Source organism: Diorhabda sublineata, chromosome 2, assembly GCF_026230105.1.
Source record: "Diorhabda sublineata isolate icDioSubl1.1 chromosome 2, icDioSubl1.1, whole genome shotgun sequence".
Lineage (NCBI taxonomy): Eukaryota > Metazoa > Arthropoda > Insecta > Coleoptera > Chrysomelidae > Diorhabda > Diorhabda sublineata.
This window is the reverse complement of record NC_079475.1, coordinates 15236803-15260821: the sequence shown is the minus strand read 5'-3', so window position 1 is coordinate 15260821 and position 24019 is coordinate 15236803. Positions and strand designations below refer to the sequence as shown.

The 24019-nt window shown below is 32.5% G+C and overlaps 1 protein-coding gene across 2 annotated transcripts in view; it reads right to left on the bottom strand.

Moving 5' to 3' along the window:
* LOC130452813 (pleckstrin homology domain-containing family G member 5) overlaps positions 1 to 24019 on the bottom strand; it is a 363306-nt gene that overhangs the window by 276674 nt on the left and 62613 nt on the right. For both annotated transcript variants that reach the window (XM_056792270.1, XM_056792271.1), the window contains exons 4-5: positions 18627 to 18726; positions 1745 to 1952 (exon numbers count right to left, since the gene is read on the bottom strand). In XM_056792270.1, coding sequence (XP_056648248.1) covers positions 1745 to 1952; positions 18627 to 18726 — 308 coding nt within the window. The remainder of the gene's footprint in view (positions 1 to 1744; positions 1953 to 18626; positions 18727 to 24019) is intronic.

The window sequence follows — 24019 nt, the reverse complement described above, 5'->3', positions numbered from 1 at the left end:
AGTAAAGTATTTTGATGTATAATTTTTTGTAACCGACACCTTTCTTTAATATAAGCTGGCTGGAGCCTAAAATTGCCACCAGACAGCCTAATATTTTCCTTTATTGGGACATACGAGTACTTGTCATACTTAAATCCTGCTCAAATACGATCAATAGCAGCGATTACTTAAAAGGTTTATAAGAATAAGTTTATCTATTGCAATTATTTCTCGATATTTTTCTCGATGTTCTTACAAGTGTTCCTATTTTCTTTTTCATTATTAAATGCTTGTTTAGTTATGTTTATTGCTGGTTTCCATTGTGTACGACATATCCATCTATTATTTCTTTTCTTCAGCTACGGTCCAAAGGTGCTCGTCACCTATCCTGCTTGACCAAAAATTTTGCAGATAACTCATAGACATCTGATGTAGTACGTTTGAGTTTTCTTCTTTCTATTATATTCCTAAGTACCGGCGCCGTAAAAGATTTTACATTGGTCTAAAACAATTTTGTTGTTCTCGAAATACTCATTGAAGATCATATTTTAAACAATGACTTGCAAGCGTTTTACGTCAGACCTACTCTTCTTTTGGTATCATTCTAGTTTTTTTTTCAGTACTTATTATGCTGCCTAAATAGCGAAATGATTCGACTTTGTTTTTCTGAATCAATTGTGCTCTGTCTTTGTTTTTTCCTCTTTGTGTTTAGTTCAACTGATGTTAAGTTATTATTGAGTTATAAAAAAAATAATAAGATAGATAGGACGACTTCACAAAGTTGCAAATCAATTTAAAACTTAAATTAAATAGATAGAAATTAGATATACTTAATGCTTTTGGATGGTTACCGCGAACTGCAGATGTGACCTAGGTATCATAAAATACTAATAAATAAGATGTTTTAATCATGTAATCATTGAAATATTTGTTGTGCGCTAATAAAATGTTATCTCATAATTAAGGAAATGAGAGTTTTGGTGCCTATAGAAATTCAACCAAATAATAATAATTATAACTGAAAAGTATATTTTTTTAGCATAATCAGCACGTCACTCTACTGTAATTTGTTTATTTCTTCTTTGGTAGAATGCATTTGTGGGTCTTTTTCTATTGATGATGATGTAACGTACCAGGGGGCGTTGATATAGATCGTAAATCTTTGTTTTGGAAGCGTTGTGAAATACTAATATTGGAATTGCACACAGTTCTCCATAACTATGAGAGGATGATTAATAGAACTCAAAATTAACTATTGAAAACAAGTTGCTAGTATGTAGAGCTACAACTGCGAGCAATTCCAATATTAGTATTTTACAACGCTTCCAAAACAAAGTTTTACGCCCGCTGATACGTTACATCATCATCAATAGAAACAGACCTACAAATGCATTCAATCAAACAAGAAATAAAACGTTACAGTGAAAAATATAGTGTATAAGTGAATAAGTGAACACCCTAATATTCTAGAAAACCATTAATTTAATAACGTATACGAGGTGCGACGACTGAAACAATTCAAACCTAATGATCTGATAGACAGATTTACACTTTTAGTGATAATAATTTCGAACCGTAATTGTTAATTATATTAAGCTTTATGTTTTATATCACTGCGTCATGTTAACTTTGTTACTGGTTTATACTATTTATACTTGGTAGGTTGAACAAAATTGATACAAAGTAGCAGTTATACTGGTAAATACTTAAATAATTAAATCACCAATAAAAAATCATGTTTTTGTTGTGAAATTAAAAAACTCACCGTTCTCTCGTTGTCGCTCCCTGAAATTCTGTTTTCGACGAGTAACTGTGGATCACGGACCTTTTGTCTACAAGCGTTGTGCCTCTTCAGTTTAGCGCAACCACTTCCCGCCGATCTAAAGCTTCCGGTAGTGTAAGACGATGGACGACTGCTACTACCACCGATGATGCTGCCCTCGTCCGAGTTGATGCTCTGAGGACGACGTCGACTAAGAAAAAAGAGCAAACGTCAGAATTTAATATGTTTTTTGTGTTAATCGAATTACACAGTTTCCCACTCAATTGTAACCAAATTGCATGAAGTTATCCTACTTGTAGATTGTTGAAGGCAAAATTTGAATAGCAGGGTAAAATTATATTAGTAGAAGGAAATGTGAATTTATTGTAAGAAAAAATATTTCATTCAATCTCCTTCTAACTCTACATACTCAATCAAAATAAGCATATTATGTCACTTACATCTTTATTTGCCTGGAATCACTTCTCATTTAGTCATTTATTGAGTTTGAAAAAAAAGGTATTCGGAAAACGTATTGCCAAGATAAAATTTCTTTTATTGAACGCAGGGGATTTTTTTTACAATTCGAACAAACCAACATAATATTGACCAATTATCATTTTTATAAACAATTTTAGTGTATATCTTGATACATTTTTCATCATCATCAACAACATTCAACACATCTGAGTTCACTTCTGGACATAAATGCATTCTTCTAACATCGTTGGACGTTTCCTACTACGGTTTGCTTTTTGACGAGGTTTCCACTCCACATCTTTTGCCCAACATCCATCCGCAAACCTAGCTAATTGGCCAGCACAGTTCCATTTTATCTTTTCTAATTCGATCAATTGCATAAGTAATATTTGACTTTAATCGCAGTCTCTGATAGAAAACAACAGCGTGCGTATTTTCTTCACAGAATGTTTTGTAATATTGGTTTGCTTCGTAAGTAAGGCATATTGGGATATTTGATAGGAAGTTATGTATAAGTTTCCCCATGCAAACTTAATTCTTCGTTGTATCTCAGCTCTGGTTGTCTCTTCCGATGTAGATTTCATTTCCTAAATACCAAGATGAGCTGATTTGCTTTATAGTAGCGCTATGCTTTTGCCGTTTCTGTGATCAATACCTCTCGAAAGAAATTGATCTAAAAACCACGCATACATGACTGAATTATTCGTCTTATCTTATAACCAAATGTTCTTTGAGTTGTCTTTACGTCGTTGACTCGACTTTCAATGTTTGCTTATATTAACTTTAGTCTTTTGTGCAGATAATTTTCTAATGTTCATTCCGGTACCAATATAAACACGATTGTAAAAGAAAATAAAATCGAAATATTGGATGTTAGTAGGAGGAACGTAGAGCAGCCATATAAAAATCGAGAAATTACTGTCATCAAAAAATATTGTTCATAAAATGATAGATAGCGCAGAAGTCTGAAAAACCTTATTTGCTATGGTGATAAAGATAATGAATTAAAAACAGTAAGAGAAGTTTGATGAAATTATACCTTGTTGAGTGGAAAAGGGCTGATGTTTAGTGGTTAAAAATCCCACATTGCAATTCCAGCAGCCGAGATGTCTTTTGAAGAGTTTCCCGTTTACAAAGGAAGAAAATCAAAAAAAGTATTTCATCAATTAAGGATTTTTTATCACAGTCCTAAAAAGCTTTTCATTTCCGTGGAGAAAACTTTTCTAAACTCAGTAATAAATCATAAATAATCTTCTAAGCGCATTCTGTACGGAAAATGCCCGTCCGTCTAACAGTATTTTTTTTCTGAAAACTGACAAATTTCATCGGATCTCCATATCATTTAACCCCCATGTGCACAATTTGGTTGAAATTGGAGACATTTTCATTCCACGAAGGTACCCTTTGAAATGTCGAATTCCGTTCCATAAGCTCAATTTCAGAGATTCATAGATTGCCGTGTATAATCGAGATATGAGCAGATATATTTTTCCTATGATAGTTTCAATTCCATTCACTGATAATATAAAATTATAAAAGTGCAGATATTATTAAATTTATTGGTTTTATTTTCAAGAAAAAAAATGTATACCTATTTGTACCCTATATAATTTCTACAAACGGAGTTTTGGATAAATTTAATGGTAATTATTATCTACAAGTATTTTTTCTCTATCAAAATTCGTTGGAAAGGCTTGTTTAACTATTCAGCGATATCTCTTCACAGGTAGCATGTAGCCAACTCGAGTTTCTCGCATTTTATTCCTGTATAGCTGTAGATGTGCCGAAACGAAAGAAATTTTGGGCATTATAAGAAAAAAATTGATTAAACCAAATAAAATGAGATTTTTCCCAAACAAAATTTCACTTAAACTTACTATAAATCAACATTTGTTAAAGCAACGTACAACATCGATTTAGTATCTTCAAGAGAAGCTACAACAAACTCAAACACAACAATCGATGCAGTATTTGCAAAATAAGTGCTAACAAAATTGAAACTTCTGTTTATGATTCATATTTTTCATTTCATACATCAATTATAATGAAAATTTTTCGTTCCAGTAGAAATCTAATGAAATCAATTGATCTGATTGAAGACAACCAATCAATACAACATTATACTGACAACAGATCCCATGGGCTCTTTTTACTTTATCACGTTTCCATGGATACATATTGATTTATTTAGATTTTGTCGTTTCAAATATTTAATATTCCGAATTGTCACAATTTGGTTGTGATATTGAATAAAATATGAATGAAATTATAGAATTTGTTTGGAAAGCATTTATGTACTTTTGCAATTTTAGAAAGTATCAATTAGATAGAAATAGGACGGCAGAATCATTGGCGTTGATTTAAAAGTATTGGTCTACAGAGTTTAGAGAAACTACAGTCAAAACCATGTGGAGCCTAACAAGTAATTTATTACAAGAAAAATATCATAAAGAAGTGAAAGTTATAATTGACCCATTCAAAAGTATTTCAAAAAGCGCAAACTTCCCGAGATTCTATACGACGAAAACTGCAATCAAATCCCTGTAAAAGGAAACAAAGTTCGATAAAGTTCCTTAGAAATAACGAAAATGATAAATTTATGGAATGAAAATACCCCTGAAGGACTGTAACGGAAATTCTAGCTGCGGTAGAATTAGCTTGGTGAGATGAGGAAGCTGCTGCTTGCTTGACTAACTTTACAACTTGACAACGATGGTTTCGTAACAAATCGAATTGAATATAACCCTGTAGTCAGCAAGACTTGCCAAGGTTGTTGCTTATAGGCGTCAGTCTGTTTCTAAGCAACAAGCTTCTGGAATCTATTATAATTTTTTTTGGAAACCTTATCAATGTCCTTGGGTTATTACCAGTTATTACTACTGAAAATTGTGAAGAAATAATGAGGACAAAATTATTGAATAAATGAAATAATTGATATTTTTCTTGTTTCATTATTCTTCGAAACTTAGAAGACATTTTGATGAAGTATGATTTTAGAGGTTGAAAATATTCTCACTACATCATGTTACTGATGTCATAATGATGACATAAATCTGAAATAGAGATATTCTTATACTCATAAATGAAAATGTTTTCCCCGTCCTATGGAATGATTTGTGAATGGTCTTCTACTTTTAAAAGGGGCCATATGAAAAACGGTGAAGCCGAACGTTCGCAATCATCGTTCGTTATTTTTGCAGAAACAGCCTAAATATGTCACAATTTATTTCATCCTTTACCATATTCATTTATTCTGCTTGCTTTGACTACTTTCTATCCTCAAACTTTAAACAATTATGGTGAAAAGGGATTTCAGACATATGAAGATATGGTAAAAAAAGGCGAAAGCGTATGTTCCGAAATATTATTTTTTAGATGATTTGAAAAACTCATCGGATTAAGTGTTTTGAGATAAAAATAAATTATGTTGAGAAATAACTTTTTATTGGAAAGTCACTAAGTCACCCTAGTACGTCTTGAAAAAACGTCGGCGAAGGGAACATAATTTGAAACGACAGATTTGTCTACATACATGGAGATACCTCAAGCTAAAAGGATAAGAGTTTGAAATCCTTGAGAGCATATTGCGTTATAATACTGTATGGAAATTTAATGACGTGAAAAGTGTAAAATGGATTTATCGTAAGGGATTTATATACAGAAACTTCTTTGGGGTGCGTATTTTTTAGTATATAAAATAATATTTGTTATAATTGTGAATCAATAAAGTGAATTTCACGTGAGAATCTTTTGAGTACCGTAAGTATACCTAGTGATATTAGAATTATTATTCTTTAATGGACTATTATTCTTAAAGCAAAGCGCCAAACTTTGGCGTCGGTGTTGAAGTATTTATACTTTTTGTTGAGGTTTATCCGAAAAAGTCGAATCAAATCTTTTTTTTTTAATAAATATACAAACATTTATACTCTATCATCATAATTATATAACTATTAATATAAATCTAGAGATCTTGGAGAGAAGTGCAGTTTTCATCATTATATTCACGCAAAGCATAATGAGTATGGAATCTTCACCTTCACATATGCTGAATGATCTAGAAGTTTATATAGGAACATAACCATAAAGAATCTATTAAGTATAAACAGCTGATCTGTTGTTGCAAGAAGAAAAAGAAATCCATACTATAAACATATAAACCACGTAGAAAAATCTGGACCTGACCACTATCAAAAGTCTTTTGCATGAAAGTTGACTGATTTATAACAAAAATAAGTTTTCTTCTTTTTTCTTTTTTGGATACATGTAATAATTATACCCTCGCCATTTCCACTCTAATTGAAAGTAATCGTAGTCCATTTATTATTGATAAGATCCATGTGATTTGACCGGTATTTAAAAAAATAATTGATTAAATGGAACATTGCATTTCCGTAATCTTTAAAAAAATGAATTTTTCTTGAGTAAACTTTTCATGTTATCAGAAAATGTTTCAGATACTAATTGTAGGGTTTTTCATGTCTAAAATTTTGAGCTTTTCTAAATCAATGTATCCTAAAACTTGAAAGTGATACATTAGTTCAGAGGTTGCAATTGGAACAAAATGTGGCTTATGTAAGCCCTTTGAGCGGCACCCTTTATGACACCGGACAAGTTTTAATTGATATGGCGTTGAAGTACTTGAAATAGTCTACAAAATGCTTTTTCAAAAAAGTTTCTAGCTCGAAAATGTAGTGAGTTATTGTCGAAAAACCAACTGCAAAATGGAGCCTTTCAATCACATGTGGATTATGGCTATCGCTTTTGTTGCTTTAAATCCTTTTTTTTTAAGTTTTCTAATTTTTATTGTCTTTATAGTTTTTCGTTTGTTTTGGCTGCCTTTATGATTATTTTCCATTCTTTTCGGTTCCGACATTTTGCTCTCCAGTTTTCTATATTGAGTGGTGCTCTTGTGTCCTCCCCTATTTCGTTTCTCCAAGTCTTTCTCGGCCCGCTTCTTCTTCTTGGCCACAATGGGATCCATTGCTTTATTCATTAGATCATTTTATTTGGTTTTCTTCTCATTAGGTGTCCGGCCCAGTTGAGCCTTGAACAGGTGGAATAAGAAAGTTATTTAATCAATAATACACCAGATCATGTAGAGGAAGATCCAGTGAACACAGTAATCTTTTAGTACATTCCATGAATGACAAAAAACACTTTTATACCTATAAATATGTGTAAATTAATCAACATTAGGAAAAATATAATTTAAATTACCCTACCTAGTTTTTCCATTAAAATGAGGAATGCTGGTTCTTGTATAATAAAATAAGCTGTCAAGAAAATTCTTATGAAGCGTTTTTTTACGACCGCATTAAATCCAATAACGTGCCCCTAATTTCACACTTGGTAATTTTTCAAGCAAATGGGGTGGTTAAAATTAGAATTTATATCCGAAAAAAGGTTTTTAAAGAAATATTATTAAGAAAAGGAATGCAGAAACACCAGAGCGAACAAATTACTGGATTATCTTTCTGTGTATTATTTATCACCTAACCGTAGTTTCACACCAACTACCTACAAAATTTTTTTTTTCTACGTCCGTTATAATATACACTTTTTTTCATTTATTTGCATTTATAAAGAATTTCTGAATCGGTCAAAAAGCGCGAAAAAGAAGTACCGTAGCATTTCATTTTTCCACGCTTCCGCTTTAAAAAACTGCCGTAAACTACTTGTATATATGATTAAGATTTTCTGTTCAAACACACCATAAATAATCCTATGCAATAGGGAAGAAACTATGAAAAAGCTGTAGTGATTGGTAATTGGAATTTATTGCTACAATAAATATAAAATAAATGACATGCAATATTATGTTGTGTGTAAAATTAGACATATATTAACCAAAATAATGTTTTAAAAAGAAAAATTATTTTTCAACGTCCGTTATAATATTCACGTTTTTCTTTCATTCATTTGCATTCATAGAGGATGTAATTTTTAAATCGGTCAAAAAGCATGAAAAAAAGTACCGTAGCGGTTCATTTTTTCACACATTTGCGTTAAAAAAAGTGTCGTAACGTGTCATTTTTTAATGCAATTATAAAATTGTTTGATCACAATAGTGGGATGTGAACGCTTTCTTCTTTCTTTCTCATGTTAATTCGTTTCTTCGATTAATTGTAACACTTTTATTTCTTGATTCTCCCTGAGAAATCCAGGAAACAGTATTTAAAGGAATACAATTCTTTTATGGAGTGGCATAGTAAAAAGGGCATAAACAGCTTCACAGAAAGAGTGTTATTAACTTACTTTGAATGAAACTAAATCCAAAATGTGGAAGTCTTTGGTCAACTTATTCAAAACTGAAATGCTAAAAACGACGTAGACATCAGTAAATACTCTAAACTCATTGCATATTTGAAAAATAAATCAGTTGCCTATAGACCCAAAAAATCTGAAACATTTGCCTGGAAAGAAATTAATAAGTTTATGTTGTAAACTCCAGATGATCATTATCTCATGCAGCAGGTATGACAGCGAAAAATTCTAATGTCACCTTAGATATTATTTGTAACATCTTTCAAGTTTCTCTAATATCCGGAATCGTAAGGACCCTGTGGAGAGAGGAATTATATAAAATAAAATGTAACGATATTAATAATACCGGAAATGTTTCAATTATCACAGTACTTCATACAAAAAGTCATGTTGGTGAAATACCTGACAATAGATTTAACTTGCTAAACATTTATAAAAAATATAAAACTTAACGACCCACAAATGTCAAAACAGATTATTTCTTTTTTCCAGTATAGAAATGGAAAATGCAAAACCCAAGATGTAGGTCTCGATAACTTTTCAAGAATTCTCTCGTTTATCGCAACATATTTGAATTTACCTAATTCAAAAAACTACACTCGATGCTCTTCGGCGTCACTATTGGTGGATTCCAGTGGTGATATAATTCAACTAAAGAAGCATGGTGGGTGGAAACCCAACACAGTTGCTGTGGGTTAAGTAGACGACTTAATAAAACACAAAATGGATTTCGCAATGAAAATTTTAACGGCAACAACTAGTTCGACTTCAAGCAACATTGTAGATGTTGACGATCATACCAACAATGCAATAAGTACTAATACAACTATAGACGATGCTATTTCTTTGAACTCGTTAAATGTTGCCAATTCAAGTACCAATAGTATTGTAACTTCTTCTTCAATTCAACTTAATAATGCTCACAGTTGTACTTTCAACATTACTATTACAAAATAAAAATTGAAAAAAGTTTTGTCAAATTTTTTCAAGTCTACGGATGTAGAAAAATTTTTTTATAAAACTCGCAAGTGAAGTAACTTTTTTTTCACTCAAAAATCTGCTGGAAAAGTTCTTGCTTCAATTTTTTGTGATTGTCATGGAGTAATCATGATTGATTTTCAGGATAAGGGTACAACAATAACTGGAAATTACTATTCGACATAACTGACCACTCTACGGGAAAAAATTAAAGAGAAAAGATGCGGAAAGCTATCCAAAGTTGTTTTGTTTTTTCAGGACGCCCCTGCATACAAATCTCATGTTTCCATACAAAAAATTCGTGATTTAGGGTTTGAATTACCAAAACACCCCCCTTATTCACCAGATTTTGCTGCATCCGACTATTATCTCTTTCGTCAACTGAAAAGAAAGGTCGTAAATTTTCTTCCAACGAGGAGGTAATAAAAGCTGTGGAGGTCTGTTTAGCAAAGCAAGAAGAAACAATTAAGAGGAGAATATGTTGAGTAATAAAATATTTTGACAATGAAATTTTGTTTGGTTCTATAGTAGGCTAAGAATTTTTCAATATATCCTCGTATTGAGATCGAAAAAAAAGTTTTAATAAGTGAGTGAAACATAATTAGTAAAAAGTGATGAATAAAAATATTCGTACGCATGCGAATCGATTTTACATAGTAATAGGCAGTAAATTAACACAACCAGGTATGGTTTGTATAAAACACAATCTGTGAAAATATTACTTATTGTTTGTGAGGTGATATGAGAAACAAATACTGAAAATGGCTGATAGAGTATTTTCAAAATCAAATTCCTATTAGATAATATCGTGTTTCTCTCACTGGGATGAAAATTTCGCTCTTCGTCCCTGGTATGCGTAACAGAACTCGTCTATTATCTTCCGGAAAGACTTTATTTTCTTCCTGGTATCGTAGTAACGACTTGTTTATCCAAATGTTCACTCTTGATGACACTTTTCTTCACACGATATTAAGTATATATTATAGCGTGAAAATAGAGAATTGAAATTAGAAAAATGATTTAAGACGATTCTAGTAATAGTGAATTAGAAGAAGAAGAAATTGTAGGAAACTTGGAAGAGGAAGGACTAGCTATTAGTAATGATTAACTCCCTAGCACATCAAAAGCGTTCGATTCTTCATTTGTAACTTCAATTATGGCAAAATTAAACAAATTATCATAATTAATTATAAGTATGATACCAAAGAAAAAATCAATGATTAAAAAATGTAATTATGTTCAGCATTATTTTTTATATTTGTAAAATGTAAAATGTATGTTTAATTTATAGAAAGAAATAAATACTTTTAAATTTTAATTTATTCAAAAAAAAAACAACAGAATTCAAGCATTTATTTAGTGAGGGCAGTGGGGCTTTGCCCTGGACCCAGTCTTCGGCTCGAGTGACAAAAATCGTGGACAAGAATGCCCTACTTTTCGCGCTAGGCTATGTTCTCTATTTTTTGTTAAATACATACATGGGAGATCCCATAAGGGGGTTTTAAAAGTATTTGATATATAACGTCAGAAAATAAACACTCAGTATTTTATTCTCCGTATCAACAGTCATCTGTTTCCAATAGCAAAGGTATAATAAAATGAAAAATTCGTTAGGTAAAACCAGACTTCACGTGTTTTATAATTTCCTGTTGCACTTTCATAAATCTGAGGGTCACTAAAATCTAAAAATACCCATCTAAACCACAACAAATATGTGTCTGTGCCAAAATGTAACTCTTGATGATTGAAATTCCTAAATCCTTGCGTACCACAAAATAATTGGAAACAATATAATAAACGTTGAAATGATGATATATTTAAAACTGCAAATAAAGTGAGAAATTGAGGTTTGTTTATTGTCCGTCTAATAATTTCTAGCGATCAGTGAGTTCCTGAAAAATACGATGAAAATATGTTATAAATTTCAAGTTGGAATTGTGGTGGAACAGATTAAAATCGACGGAAAATGGGTCAACAAATATTTCATAATTTTATATATAACGGCAAATTTTTAAATCGTACCACTTCAGACATGTAAAACGGGAACTAATAGTCATAATTCCCTGAAAATTTCTATGCAGAAGTAGTCCAAAGAAATAGATTTATTTATCTAAATCTTTGAGTTTTATCGGAAGTGTTAATTAACATTATGTTTCTTCTTTTGAACCCAATACGTTTTCAAAATCTACGATGAATTTCAATATAACATGAGTCGAAATAGAATAGATCCGATACACACGACGTAGCTAATTCGGGTTAGCTCCTTGAATACTCAATACTCAATACCATCTCAAGGGGAAAACGAACAAATATTTGATTTGACGGCAAAAAAACTATGTACTATGTGCTTTTATATACTATGTGTTTTTATATACTAATAACTGCTAATTACTATGAAGACATGACCGCGGTATTACTGGTATGTGTTTTACCGATTTGCTTACTAAACATTGTAGTCTGGGCGATTTCATTAAAAACTAACGTGAGCGCGAGCAGCTATGGAAAATGGAGAAAACCACCGGATAAACTTTCAAAATTGGTATTTCGTCAACAAAAAGATTTAAAATTTAGATACAGGGTATAGACACAAGTATTAAAAGCTTGAAAATTCTCAAAAAAAATGTATCTACATTTGGGCCCTGACATAGGAGCTGCTCCTCTGCAGGGCTGGGGTTGTGGAGGTTATGTGGGGCTGTGCTTGCTGTCCTGGTTGGAAAGGAAGAAGAGCGATCGACCATTGGCCAGAAGGAAACAAAAAAAGAGCTCTAGTGTACCACGAAGACATGACCGCGGTATTACTTGGTATGTTTTTTACCGATTTCCTAGGTATCTACATTTTTTTTTTTTCGAAAATTCGTGGCCCTGAAGTGTTGTTTGTCAGTATTGGCCAGAAAAAAACTAAAAAAGAGCTCTGATGTAAGTAAAAAGAACTTTTCTTTTTTTGGGGATATATGTTTTTATTTGTTTTATATAATTTTTTTTTAATATGAACGAGGTGCGGGCGAGTACAGCTTATGCATTATTCCTAATCGTTGGCTATTTGGTTGGGAAACCGGTTCACTAGGATAGAGGGAAACCGCAGAAAACGTCTAACACCGATGATTGACGAAGTGTGTGTGGTGTGTATTATCTGATGGATATTGGAGAGTTATCTGGGAAATTAAGGTAGATCGTTATAAAGTTGATTTGCCGGTTATATACAATTGATATATGTGAATTAAATCCCCGATTCTGGAAGCAGCTTTGACAGTTCGAATAATTTATTTATGACTTAACGGTTTTCCAAAAAAATTGCATCATCTTTTATCATCTATAGTTCCACGTAAATTGAAATAAATTTCATGAAGGTATATAAGAAATTTGAATTTTCGAACTGGAACAAGTGGAAAAGAAGGAAAAGTTTTTCGAAATTTATTAAATATTTAAAATCAAAGATGTATTTTCCTTCTGCTGTTTTGTAAATCCGTGAATACCTCGGGAAGTAATGAAAGGATTCTCACGCGGTTTAAACCACTCGATAGATTGATTCACGAGTCAGTCTATGTAGATCACACCTTGTGATGCCAGAAAACGATCGCATCACCTTCCACCCTTCTTAAGAGCACGTTAGCCGTTTGACGTCTACTATTTAGACTGTTTCGATTCAGAAATCTTTTCGGACGTGTTAAGCACTGGTCTAAAGGGGTTTTACACTTACGCTTGTTGTAAGATATGACCGACGTAATCTTTTGGAATGTCTTCTCAGCTATTTTTAACTTGGTAATCTCCGTTGTAGTAGTTAAATAATAAAAAATCTAAAAAAATGAACATTAAAACATATGCCCAGCTATGTATTATAATGCCAATTAAATATCACACAATCGATTGAATTGAAATAATTTTTAATAGTATTTCCACTGAAATAACAAATTTATAATGATATAAAATGATCATAAAGTTTAACATTATTTATATACTTATACTTTCACGTGGTTAACTGAAATTCCCTCAAATTATTTATGATCCAGTAAAAATTTCAAGCACCTACGATAAAAGATGGTCTGCCACGTTAATAGAATACCATTAACTTTACAAATGTTCACTGCTAAAACTAGATTATGCTTATTTTAACACTTCCCTAAAACAGTTCCCGTGAGTATCTTAATTCCCATATATATATATATATATATATATATATATATATATATATATATATATATATATATATATATATATATATATATATATATATATATATATATATATATATATACATATATACGTTCACTTACTTTTCATTTCTTATATTCATTACTAACGTTTTGCGAAGTTGAAAAAATAATAATGAAAATACTAAATATAGTCCACATAAAATTTTTTATTTTATTCGAAACATACACCTGCGAAATTCATTTCTTAAAAAGAACATCATCCAGGTGTGCACCATCGCGCTGCAAACATTCCTTGAATCTAGATCTCAAATCCAGATCTCTTCTCGTTTTCAACTGATTAAGCGATCTGTTGGTATTAGATTCGGTCTTCTAGGCGGCCATGCAATGTCACCTCGGTGAGATATCAGTTTCTCAGCAAATATCTGGTTTACGACCACCAAAGAGGCATTAGAAGTATGACATGTCGCTCCATCTTGTTGCCATCTTGTTGAAACCATGTCGTACGATTATAGGCTGCAAATTAATGCGGTTGCGGAAAAAAAATTCCTTAACATGGCTATGTATCGTTCAAAATTTACAGAGAAGCATTGCCCCTGTTGATTTTTAAAGAAATAGGGTCCGATGATTCTGTACATTGATATGGCCGCCCAAATGGTTACTTTCGTCGAATGCAGAGGCTTTTAATGTTTTTCACGCGGGTCCTCTGCAGCCCAGAAACGGCAATTGTGTCTATTGATATGTCCATTTAAGTGAAAATGGGCTTCGTCGGAGAACAGAATATTGTTGAAACTCTGAAAGCGTTCCAATATTATTCCAACAAAAGCTCGTTTTAAAATTAAATAATTTGTTTCTGCACAAGTTGAATTTTATACTGCTGTAATTACAGATCTTTCGACAAAATGCGACGCAAAGATGTTCTGGATACTACAAGTTCGGCTGATCTATTGCAAGTCGATAGACCAGAATTACGTTGAACTGAAGCTCTATCTTGTTGAATTATGTCTTCTACTCTTGTTGATCTTAGGCGTCCCGTAGGCTCCTTATTGAGAGGGGAACCAGTAGCTTCGAACTTTCTGACCCACGATCAAATCACACTTTCCATCGGACAATGATTTATGTCATGTAATCCAAACTCACGTCGATATAAACGCCTAACAATAGCGCACGAATCGTCATTTTTGTTATAACGTTCAATGCAGAATGCACGTTGCGCCTACGTTCAAACGCAAGAGAGTTTGTAAAGACGTACGTGTTTCTGTCCCGCACTGTATAACTGATAGCTTTGTATGTTGATGTATTTTCTATTGAAACGTTTTGAAAGTCTCTCCCCTCACCTCGGTCTATCTATCTTCAATTTAAACTCTATGATAATAATACGAATACTTAAACACCTATTATAGAAGACGCTCCGGATAAGTTCGTTTGAGAGCAATTATTCCCGAGATGATGATGATGAGATTGGGAGTATTCAAATGTTTTATATTGATTCGAGAAGTATTATGTTTTCGAAATTTAAATCTACCATAGGTTTCTAAATTTCTAGTTTCCAGATTCACAAACTTGTTAAAACCACTCCATACCTCATATTTATCGAGATGTTTCTTATTGGCTCGAGGAAACCAATTTACTAAACCGTTAAAAAATTTCCTAGTAATTGAAGGAAACAAACAGTTCACCTAGAGGCGTGCGCTGCCCTTAAATTGCAAATTATTACAAGATAGCACAGATTGCAGGTCGGAAAATATGCAGTTTAATTTCTAATTTATATGCGCAATTCCGATTTTCCAATTCAAGAATATGGTTAGTGAAATATCCTATTGGAAAATTTCTCTTTAGTAAATGGGCATTATTTGGATCGATATTTGTAAGTTTGAACTGAGAAATTAGTAATCTTTTCACGCAACGAATATAAAAACTTTCTCCTTCAGGAAATCATCTGCGATCTGAAATTCTGATTTTGATTGCTATATGATGAAATTTCCGTTTAAATTTTAATTAGAATTCTTTATTTACAACAATTTTTCTACCAACGTAAAGAAAACCGACCTCATTCTCTTTTGGAATTCGTGAATATGCAAAATAAATCCTATTCATCCAGGATATTAATTCCTATTTACGATAACGCTCGATCCATTCACTCAAATACCTAATCCCTATGGAAGGAAACAATATAACCCTTGTACTTAAGGACATTTCCATCATCAATCTGAGCCGATGAACGTTCACAGAGCATTACTTGCCACATAAACAGTCGACCTCAATTAGAAGGTCTATCGTGGAATATAATATTGATCTATTTGGTTAACAAGATTCAATATTGTTTTGTAAATGTATGTCCTTCAAAAATAGTTTCAATTGGGTGTTCTCAGTTCATTCATGAATTGTAGGTGTGTCTATATTTAAGCCTCTATGCAGGGTAAGTTTTACCATATGGGTGAGGTAGATATCGCGTGTCTGCTGAGTTGACTCTTCTTTTTTATTAATTTATAGAGTCATTTGTGCATTGTACCATAAATTTTAATTCACTATACTATTCACAAAGCTCATTTGATTTTTTTGAAAACTTTCTTGACGTAGTACACTGTGTCCCATTTTAGTTGAGACTGCACTGTATCTCAGCTATTATTAAAGATATAGAAATACGGTTTTCACGAACCTGTATCACTTTTATGTGAAACTTTTAAAGCCACAAACAAAAATATTTCAACTACTTTTATTCGTGGAATATAAGGCGAAAACAAAAATGTTTATTTTTAGAGATGTTATTATTTCTCAGGTCCTGTATTAGACACTCAACTAAATACTAAACTAAAACAAATAAACAAACATTAATATGGATTGTTGAAGCTAAAATTCAAAAATTTTACTATAATATATAGAGAGTTATCTATTTAAACCAAGTTGTGCCCAATCTTGAAAACAGTGCTCTAAAAAATTTTAAATACCCCACTGATGTCGTCCTGTCTGCCAAAGTTGTCACGTTCCTGGGTCTGTTAAGCACATCCTCACCGACTGCAGAAAATATTCTACCACATACCAGCAGTTTGATATGATAACCAACATCAAGGACACACTTCAATCATAGAGTTTCTTAAAGTCACCAAGCTTTATGAGTAAATATTAATTTACGTATTGGACAAGATTTTGTAACACTCCTTTATTTAACTTATGTATTATTGTTTTTCTGTCCCAATGACCAGCGCTGCGGGGCATGTTAAACTGAATTTGTTTTCTATCTTATGCGGGACCTCAGAAATAATCACACATCTCCACTTTTGTTTTCGCCTTGTATTTCAAGAACAAAAGTAGTTGGAATATTTTTGTTTGTGGCTTTAAAAGTTTTACATATACTGATACAGGGTCGCGAAAAGCGCATGTCTATATTTATAATAATAGTTGAGATACAGTGTAATAAAATAGGACACAGTGTACACTATCAAGCATTCAACTGTTATTACCTAAACATAGAAATTCCTTGACTGGCTATGAAAAAATCAGTTGTGGAATTCGTATTGAATATTGTACCCTTAAAAATTTTTTTTCAAATACGATAAGTTACCATAATAACGTATAACATAATAAGGCATTAATTCAAACAAATTTTAAGAATTTTAAATGTCAACTAGGTACTCTTATATTTACAGTTTGCAATGCCAGTGTTTCTAAGAACCTCGAAAAATCTTTCATAATTGACGTTATCGAAAGCCTTGAAGAAATCGCTAAAGCACTATTGTACGTCTTTATTCATATCTCTTTATCTCTCTAGAGAAGATCTAAGGACATTTTTCAAACATCGAACTCCCAATCATCCAACATTTGGGTACGTTTTTAATTATTTGCGAAAAAATGGCACTTTTCCTTGTAGAAACTACATCTAATGCATATTGCTATAAAGCTTGTGTTTGTACAGTTGTTGACCTTCGCCACTTTTTTTGGTAGAACACTTCCTAAAATATTATTTTATAAAAATAATGTATTTTCCATAAATAATTACAATTTATGATAATTTTCTTCAGAATGTTTCTTTATGGCGAACGGTTTCCTTGGCATGTACAACGATCTAAAAATCTACATATCTCCTAATCAATGAATTCTATGTAGTTAAAGTATGTAGTATTTTTTTGTTTAAAAATTGATTGAAAAATTCATTTTTGTACAAGTTGTCTTTGTAAAATTACGGTTTCTAACTATTGGGCATGAGCCGCCTCTGGCCTTCAGATAGGAGTAAAGAATTATTTATTCTGTCAAACACACTAAATGGACATATGTAATCATCGATTAAAAATTCCTAATGATTGAATTTATAATTTAGAAAATATACTTAAATATAAGTTCTGATTTTTCAATTTTAAAGGCCTATAACTCAGAAACACGGGATCGCATGAGAATTTTTTTATGTCTCAGCATTATTTTCACGCCATCTACTCATTTTCAAATTTTTTGCATCAAGTCCTGGTAGATGAAATACAAGTTCCATTTTATGACAAAATCGAAACACTGGTTTCCAATGTATCATATCTCAAATAATTTAGAAAACACTATAATATTTCGCAAATTAATTTCCTAACATTCTATAATCTCAAATTCCGATAAACTTCAAACTACAATCCGCAACAAATTCCTCAATTTAAAAATAATTTCGAGGCACACAGATATCAATTTCAACAGTTAATTGCTACAATCAATCTCATGAATTTTATCATTTATTCCCCGTAATCCAAAATCATATACCCCTTCATTTCCTTATTTGGTATACAAGGATGAAGATAATCAATTTGGAAAAGAAGAATGTCATTGAAAACACCTTCTACTGTTGTATTACCCAAAAAATCATGGAATATTGGATATGCTTTTCTGGCATTTGATTTGACATTTGACATCAGTTTGCAAAAATGTCTACCAATCATATAGAAGGAAACAATTTACAAAGATGTCATGACAATGACTTCGAGCGATACAATGACTATCAAACATCGACATGTTTCTTAGAAAAATCAATTTATACTTACTATCTATGAACGGATGAATTACTTCCTGATATACTATCGGCATCGTTGTTCCAGTGGTGTAATGACGGAAGAGAAACGGCAGGAGAAGGTGAAGAGAAACCTGGATAGAAAAACTCTTTTAAGAATATGAAATAATGAAGTTATAAACATTCGTATTGTAAATTTCTAAGAACTAATATGGTCTAGAAAGCTCTGTTATTTTAAATATGTACTGCATCAAATGTCTGGATACAAAAGCAGCAATATAAAAATAAATCATCGTTTTCACGTAAAATATCGAGAAGGTTTATTTTTTCGTATTCTTTTTTCAAATACTTGTGGCGAGAACCAATAATTCTTTAAGATTTTTGTTATAAATAACTTTCGAAGAATAGTAATAACAACTGAAAAAATTGAAATAACAAATTAAAAACTTTTATTAATTCAGATAAATTAACCAATTATTCAGACCCGCTGCTATTTTGATTACGATCGCGCTCGATTTCAACTTGCTCAAAACCAATATTCGTTCTAGGTTCTAGCTTTACTATATAGATAATTTTTGTAAAGTTATCATTGTTTTACTAAATATATAATGGATAAAATTATCAATCAGTATATACGAATATAAATTAAAATACGAGGGTTGCTACTTAAGTTTTGAGATATGGCAATACTGATGTGAGTATGTCAAATCTGACATTGCCATTATAATGTTTCACATTTTTAATTGTGAACGTACTCAGAGTATGTTGTCCTACGAGTGCTATTTGAGTTTTTCACAGGTACTTGAAACATTCCTCTTAATAACAATAAATAAGTCGCAAACAGCAGTAAACCGATCAACTCGCTTCGACTTTTGATGATGAAGAACCATCTCGAGCTACCTTGTTTAGTGCTTTCCCGAATTCAATGAAATGAAATAAAATTTCGACAATAAGCGTAGTAATTACCAATTATGACCATCATATAGTTCATACTTAAGTTTTGACTTGTGGCAACAACGATGATAGAACCAATAGCAGTGTGCCGATCAACTCGTTTTGGTGATGAAGCAACATCTCGAGCAGCCGTGTTTTCCGAATTCAATGGTGGTGGCACTTCGCTACAGGATGAATTTCGATAGGGTCGTCCAAAATCGGCTGTTATGCCAGAAAACATCGATACTGTGCGTAAACTGATATTGCCAGATCGCCACGTAACATACCTTGAGATTAAGGTAAACTTTGGCATTAGTTCCACTCGCATACATTCAATACTACATGAACATTTGGCTATCAAAAACATTTTTTCGCGTTGGATACCAAATAATTTGGCAATCGCTTTAAAAAAGCTCGTGTCTATTGTTTCAAAGAGCTGCTGAAAAAAATTTTTTCGGAATAACTAGACATGTCGCCACCGTTGCATTAGAGGTAAGTAGAACAGTCAATTCTGAATGTTACACCAGCATTTGTTTACCAGAAGTGTTCGAAAAAATCAGGGAAACTAATCGCAGAAGACGAATCATTCACCAACACGATACTGCGTGAAAACATCGAATTTATGAGTCATCTATCGTATATTTATTCTTATTCCCGCAGATCAAACATAAATTGGGACGTCAATGTTTTTCGACAACCGAAGAAGCGATTGATGCGTCTAAATAGCATGTCCTCAAGCTACCACAATCGGAATGGGAAAAATGCTTCGACAGTTGGTTGAAACGCATTTATCTTAATAAATAATATTTTTATAATCAAAGAAACTCATATCCAATTATGAATATTCGTTTTTATATGTCTACCTCAAATCGTAAGTAGCAACCTTTGTACAATTTGAGTTTTCTTAGACAGTGGAGAAAATTTACTGAGATAAGTTTTTTTTGATCTTTAAGTGTTAATCTTACTTTGATATTAATTATATGGAACTGTATATTATTTTTAATAACAATCTTCGAAGATTTACAAAAGTTCTTAGTATTTTGATTGACTATGTTTTATTACGAAATTACGAAAAATTTGTATTTGAGTTACTACGAAATAGATTGCGCTAGCTATGCCGTTTGCACCAATGTTTTAGTCTAGATCACATAAGCCTTATTTTTCAATAAATTCATTTATTCATAATTAAAACTGAAATAAATCACATCATTATCATTGTACCCAACTACTACAGATTGTTTATAGTAGGGTATGGTAAATTAAAATAGTATATTATACTATCAGGGCAGATCGCATCATTTTGCTCTATTCAACATTTTGCAGATTCTATTTCAAACAGGTATCGAAGTATTTACAGCATAAAATCTATGTAAAACGACAAACTATTACTGAAAAATCTCATTATGTATGGTAATCTACCAAAAACCAGAAAAGAGTGTCGTCGAGAGGCGAGAATGTGTTTTAATATCAATCATAACGCATTTCAATGATGATGTTAACAGGAACTACTACACCATAAATAATCACAGACAATAATTTCCGTGAAAATACTCAAACTGACGTTTGGAAACTAAAACCTTTGATTGACATATTTAAAAAAAGTATATACCATATATCAGTCCAGTTTATATGCGGGAATCCTGTTCTTTTTGGCTATAAAATAACGTGCCTGAATACGTCAAGTGTTTACGTAGTCAATTTTGAATTATATCAAGGTAATAATCTAAGGCGGTCAGAAATTTACGAGCATTTTTGTAATATAAATTATATTTTGACAATCTTTTCACAATTGCCAATCTATCAAATTATTTGAAACCGCGAGAATCGTTTGCTGTTAAGCTGTCCACTACCAAATGACGTGTAAACCTAAGGAAGCTTTTGAACATGTGATAGAAAAAGATGATGGGATATGTACACGTTGGATAGAACATAGTAACTGTGGATTCAACTTGTTATGGTGTTCACCCTATAAGCTGCACGAAAAGATATTCATGTATATGTTACCGGCAATGTGTATAATCCAGTATTGTATACAATACCTAGGCAATGTATAGAATACCTAAAACGGGCAGGTAAAGTATGAAATAGAATTTATTTTACACTTTACCTAGGTATTCTATACAACGCCAAACTTGCAGCAGGTAATGTAACACTCGAACGCAATTGTGGTTATTACAAACAAATAAGTACGGTAAGCTTCATAGAACCCTGACACCCTTCCTAGAGGCGCAGAGAAACAAAAAATGCAAAAACGGCTGAAAAAAAGGCTTTTCGGGATTACTGGTTATAGAAGCATTATGATGTTATAACTGTTGGTCAGAAAGATAAGTTGATTTTTCCTGTGGATGCTACTACAAATAACAATATTATATACTACGTTGCCGATACTGAATTATTTCAAATACTTCACGACGCACATCAAAGTATCGGCCATGGAGGACGAGACAGAATGCTGAAGGAGCTTTCATCAAGATATAAGAATATAACTCGCCACGATGTTAAAAATAAATAAATAGAAAAAGGGATTGTCGTGAAGCCCATACTTTCAACAGAATTTAATTCTTGCTGTCAAGTAGACTTGATAGACTATCAATCTCATCCGGACCGGGATTATAAATTCATAATGGTCTATCAGGATCATCTCACAAAGTTTGTCATATTAAGAGCCCTGAAAACAAAACGCGCTGAGGAAGTAGCGTACAATTTACTGGATATTTTTACACTGATTGGTGCACCAGCCATCTTACAATCAGACAACGGTCGAGAATTCGCAAACCGAGTGGTCAGTAATCTTAAAATATACTGGCCGAACTTAAAAATTGTACATGGAAAGCCTAGACATTCCCAAAGTCAAGGGAGTGTCGAACGAGCTAACCAGGACATTGAAAACATGCTTACAACTTGGATGCAAGATAACGATAGCGAACGTTGGAGTGATGGTCTGCGATTTGTACAACTCATAAAGAATAGGGCGTTTCACTCAGGAATCAAAAGAACACCTTATGAAGCTTTTTTTGGGTCGAAAATAAAAGTTGGCATATCTTTGCCTTTTGAGGATACTCACAACCTGGAGAGTGAAGAAGATTTAGAAAAAGTGATGAAGTCATCTTCAGAATCTGTAATAGATGCGGCTGAGACATCAGAAACTGAAACAGCTGACACTCAACCTCTACAGGCACCAGATAAACAAAACGCTGCACTAGATAGTTTTAACATCGGTAAGGAAGCTTCAAATGTCCAAAGTGCGCATGATGAACACATGGCTATCCCAAATACTAAGAATGTTGTTGAGCCTACGAATGTCGAAAATCTTCCTTGTGAGGTAAATAATCAAGCGTTACATGATCCGAATTTGGTATCAGTACGAGAGGAGTCATTGAGTTGTGCACTTATATGCTGTGTTTGTTCCGAGGAGACAACAGGTGGTCATTCGTGCAGAATGTGCAATAGGCCTATTCATACTATTTGTGCTGCTCCGGAAGAAAATATTGCAGAAGGTTTTGGATCCAAAGTTGCTTGTCCTTTATGCGCAAAAAAACGCCTTTTCGATAGAAAACCGCATCAGAGCCAAAGAGAATTTGATAGTACAAGCTCAGAAAATGCTTAAAACTTCTGAAAAAAATTCCCTCCCGTATCGTTGGGTACCACTGTACGCATTCCTGTTCCAGAAGTCGATAGAGGTCGTGGTGATGCTCGCAATACACTGGCTGTAGTATTACACAAAACTGATGACGATCTATATCAACTAGGCACAAAGCAAGGCGTTGTCAAGACATTGTGTTCAAGACAACAGTTCACTGTTTGCCATCAGAAATTACTGCAAGAAGAAGACGTCCCCAATCTGGAAACGACACTCCGTACAGTTGCGACTTTTCAATCTACGGGGACAGGACAGGGCTTTGTGAAATGTAGCTGCAAAAAAAACTGTGACTCTAAAAAGTGTTCCTGTGTCAAAAGTAAGGCTCTGTGCTCTTCAAAGTGCCATAGTAGTTTGTCGTGTAAGAATAAATAAAACCTACTTTTACTTAAAATTGTGAATGCCTATTAGACCTACTTTTTGTTATAAAGAGAATTGTTTTGTTTGTGAAGTTCAATTACAAAATTACTTATATTATGTTAAAAGATACTTGTAATGTTATGTTACAAACAAGAAGAATTTTATGTTATTTTTTTGTGATTTTAAAGTTGCTAATAAAGTTTATTTCAAGTGAATACAACATGTTTTATTTGTCCGCTATTTGATAAGTAAGTCTGTTAAGATTTATTGATATTAACCGGCTTACCTAACATTAGTTTAGTCTTAAGATTTATTTATTTTACACATTACCGGCGAACCAGCAGGTATTCTATACAATCCCTAGGAATTGTATACAATACCTAGGTAAAGTATGAAATGAACAATGATATTCATGATATTTCATACATTGCCTGGACGCCCCAGGGATTGAATACATTACCTAGGGATTATATACAATACCTGAATTATACACATTG